Source organism: Buceros rhinoceros, unplaced genomic scaffold (genome assembly GCF_000710305.1).
Source record: "Buceros rhinoceros silvestris isolate BGI_N320 unplaced genomic scaffold, ASM71030v1 scaffold12536, whole genome shotgun sequence".
Taxonomy (NCBI): Eukaryota; Metazoa; Chordata; class Aves; order Bucerotiformes; family Bucerotidae; genus Buceros; species Buceros rhinoceros.
This window is the reverse complement of record NW_010418131.1, coordinates 10,421-14,707: the sequence shown is the minus strand read 5'-3', so window position 1 is coordinate 14,707 and position 4,287 is coordinate 10,421. Positions and strand designations below refer to the sequence as shown.

At 46.1% G+C, this 4,287-nt stretch overlaps 1 protein-coding gene across 1 annotated transcript; it reads left to right on the top strand.

Annotated features, from left to right (window-relative positions):
* Window positions 1-880: 880 nt before the first annotated feature.
* LOC104495451 (snaclec 3-like) lies at window positions 881-2,126 on the top strand (the record flags this gene model as incomplete). The annotated part of the gene is made up of 3 exons (XM_010138419.1): window positions 881-1,097; window positions 1,157-1,305; window positions 2,014-2,126. Coding segments are annotated over exons 1-3 (479 nt in total), but the record flags the coding sequence as incomplete, so codon positions are not given.
* Between the last annotated feature and the right edge of the window lie 2,161 nt (window positions 2,127-4,287).

The window sequence follows — 4,287 nt, the reverse complement described above, 5'->3', positions numbered from 1 at the left end:
TGTTGTTGTTGTTGTTGTTGTTGTTGTTCAAGTGTTGAAGGACAGCGCAGGAAAATCAGAAAGTTTGTCCCAGTATGGTCTGAACAGCACTGGCCATCACATTTCTTCAGAGAAGACTCTGTTGGCAGTGCTCCTGAAATGGCTCATGGAGGAACTGTGTGAAGATGGACAAGGTGAGGAAAGTTGGTCCTCTCACAGCACAGCAGACATGCTGCATGCACACTTCGGTTTTCTCTGTTCCCATTTCGGTGACACCCTGCAGTTTATGGGAACTCACTGGTACTACCCAGGGAGCATGGTGTTCCTGCACAGAAGTGACGACACGATCTAAACTGACATTTTGGTGACAATTCCTTTGCTCCTCTTTTGGCATAAACGGTTTTGGGTACTTTTTTTACATTTCTTTCTTCCAGGAGCTGCTGTCAGAAATTCCATATATAGTAGGTCCTCCCCTTGTTCTGGAGAATGCCTTCCAGACAATAATTATTCTCTAAGAGCGGGATGAAATTTAGCTTTCCTGTATTTTTTTTGCAAGGATTGGGCAGGGGAAGACCTTCCTGGTCTTTTTATTGTAGATCTGTTATTTGTTGGGAAATACTAATGCTTTTCTAAGGACTGATTGTAATGATGTTACTTAGAAACATTAGAGGAAGCCAAGACAGGAAATGCGGGGGAGACGTTCCTCCCAGATAGTCTGTGTGAAATGGGAAGTAGATCTGGGAATAGCAGGGTTACCCTTATTTAACACAGCTCCTTCTCCAGCTCCATGGACATAGTCTGGATGTCATTTAGGGGCCTGTGCTTTCTGGTCACATCATCTTGTTGAATCCACACACGCGACACCACATCACATTGCACGGTGTCTCCTCACAGGGGCTGCATGTGGGAGGATGAAAAGCCTCTTTGCAGCCCTCTAGATCCTCCCAGTGCTCTCCTCCAGGCAGGTACACAGGGCGGTGGAGAGCCTGATGATGTGCAGAAGTGCGCAGCACCATGGCAAGGGATTGGGAAGCTGAGGAGTGGCACTGCAGCCTTCAAACTCTCTCCACACACATACTTGGGAGTGGGGACTGTTCGTTTTTGGATCAGCCAGCCAGGTATGTGAACGTAAAATGCTACAAGGCACGAGTTAATACTTCACACTCACCACCCACAGGAACATGCGAGCTGTGTCCTCCTGGGTGGCAGCTACATAGGGGGAGGTGTTACTACTTCTCCGAGGAGGCTGCAAGCTGGAAGGACAGCCAGAGATACTGTGTGGCCAGGAAATCCCAGCTTCTTGTCATTGAGGATGAAACCGAGATGGTGAGTCTTGCAGCAGCCCTGAAGTTGTGCGACAGGCATCTGCCTTAGCGAAACATTCCACCAAGTGAACATGGCCCAGATGTCAGGTGTACACACCGGCAAGCAAGACCCCCATCAAGCGCAGAGCTACTGAGTCCCCACAGACAGGAAAGTTTTGAGGGTGTCCCAGAGCAGAGCTGAAAAGGAGAAACACAAGAGATGCAAGTATGGAAGCCAGAGTAGTTTTGAGTGGGAGGAGGAAATGCTGAGGACTTCCCACAGATTTCCATTACTTGGCACTGGGAAGAGAGGTCTGATTCAGCCACCAAATGGAAATTCAAACAGCCAAACACTCTTCTCATTTTTCTTTGGGGAAATTGATAGCAAGATATAACTGAATGGCTCTTCAGAGAAACTCAATTGTTCCCTGAGGAACAGGTCTTTTACCTTAAAGACCAGGCTTTGCAACCTTGCTTGTTAGGGTGGGGAGCATCACTGAGGGGGTTTTTTGACAGCTGACGGAAAGCCTGAGCACCAGCCTGAATTGAAACTCTGTGGCTGGTCACATGTGTGTGGGCCATTGTAACGGGCAGCTTTGCCATGGCCCGATCCCTGCCCTTGCTCTCCACGTGAGGGAGTACAGGAAAAGCCGTGCAAGAGACAGGACAGTGACCTGAACACAGCAGAAAAGCTCTGCTGTTGGGTAACATGCTTCTACTTGTTCTACAGGAATTTATAGACAATAAAGAGAAAGATACCAAATATATCTGGATTGGGTCGAAGATTCAAAACATGAAGAAACAACGGAATTCATCCAAAGATCTGTCAGTAAAAGAAAACAGGTGATGATTTGTGGGGGGAGGGCGTTTTCAGCAATAGCAAAGGTATGGTGCTCTGCATGGAAATATCACCTCTGAATCCAGGCTACTTTCCCACAGCACAGATCTAGTCCTGCAGCCTCAGGCACCTATTCAGGGTCCATTTCACAGCCAGTTCCAGGTTAACTGGCTCCCACTGGGCACCTTTAGAAACAGATTTGTTTTCTGCCTGCAACACCAGCCACAGTCACAGTTCATATGTGTATTAATGCAGAGAGACATTAATACACACTTCTCCCACTGAAATCACTGTCAACAAACTCTCTCGCTTTACAGACCATGTGTTGACCGCCTCCACTGAATACGATGCCTGTCACTTAGCGTGAGTGCTGGCATCTGTGTAGGTGCAGGGTCCTTCCCCTCCCTCTTACCATTACACTTCAGCATCATGGCTGCATGTGGAGGTTTTCTTACCCTTCTTACTCCAACGTTCCGGAGCATCCATCCCTCGGTAGCCAGCAGTCTCTGCTGTGGGTGCCCATCCCACCTACGCATGGCTGTTGAGGAACTGTGCTTTCAGTGAGTTACTGGATGGGCGTCATCCAATCCCTTTGCTCAGGATATTATCAGTATTTTTATCCAGTACTGAATTTAAAGCTGACAACTCATTACATTCCTTTTGTTCTCTCACCAGGATAGATATAAATAGAATTGAGGCTGACAAGAACTGTGCTGTTTACAGAAGAAAAAATATGATCCAAGCAGATAACTGCCAGACTTTAAAGAAATGGATCTGTAAGAAGAATGCAACTTTGTTGGTGCTCTGAGCCTAACTGTTGGACAACAGGGAGAGCTTTTTGACAGATGACCCATTTTACTGATAAAACAACGTGTGATTTAAATAATTTTATAAGTCTTGCACAGAAATTTGTGTTTCACTGTTCTATGCTCACAAAGACTTGGATGCAAACAGGGAAGTCAGTTGTCAGGCGTCATGTGAAGGTCATGCAACAAGACTGCAAGTCAGCATGTGTGGATTTGGGGTGCTGAGCCTTCCCTCGGACACGCTGGCACCAGCTGCCTCTAGGAAAGGCAGGGGAGAAGAGATACTCCTGTGAGGATGAACACTGTACACATGAACTGCATGATGTCCAGGAAAGATGCCACCTGCAGAGGCTAAAGAATGTGTCGGAGGTCACTGCTGTTGTACATATCCCTGCTGAGCTGAGGCAGGTTTTATTTGGGTTTCAATATTTTAGTGTTTTCTGAAGTTTGTGGGTTTTTTCCGTATAGTATAATTGTGATTTACAGAAGCCACTTGAGAGTTGGGAAAATGCATTTATTAGTGTCTTATTCAGAGCTGACCGGCACAGCTACTGGCTATACAGTAATGAAATGACTCATTACACTTAGGGCTAATAAGCTGACAGCTCTCATCTTCTGATGCTGAAAGAAAGCTCTTAACTAGGGAAGGGCCTTGGACCATAAGACAACATTGCAGTGCAAGGAAATGAAGATGATAGCCTGCCTTTCCACCTATATTTTGTCGCTTTACATTACAAATTCTTTAACATGGAACCATAGACACTGTCTGGCAGGTATGATGATGAGGTACTGAGGCTAAAGGCTGGTGACATTAATGTCTGTGGGTGCACTCAGTAAATACACCACCTGGGCACTCAAGTGTCACGTATACAGGCTGTTTCTGCGTTGGCAAAAATGCTAAGAGCAGTCTGACTTAGTGCCTTTACTAGGTTCATATATTTTCAAAAAATGAACAGATGTCATGAATTGATTAAGAAATCAGACATGCCATTTTTTTCAGCTTTTAAAAACACCTTAGCCTGTAGCTAGCACGTGTCTTTGAATTCAGAGTGACCAAATGCAAGGCAAATGTTTGCACCATTGATGAGGTATTTCCAGTGACTTGTGTTGTGACAGAGAGAAAAAAAATAACATAGGGGACAACGCAAGTGGAGATGTAATAATGTTTTCCTCCTGTCTGCAAATCCTGTACCTCCTTTTGGGTATTGCCAGGGCCCTGAGGGCTCTAACGGGCCTTAAGGGTCCTCTCTTCCTGAAACTCTCTGGGTCTTCAGCCACTGCCTGAGCTCTGTCAAAGACATACTTGCCTCCAGCCGTGTCTCATGTTCTGGATGGGACATCTGAGTCCTACCTACACGAT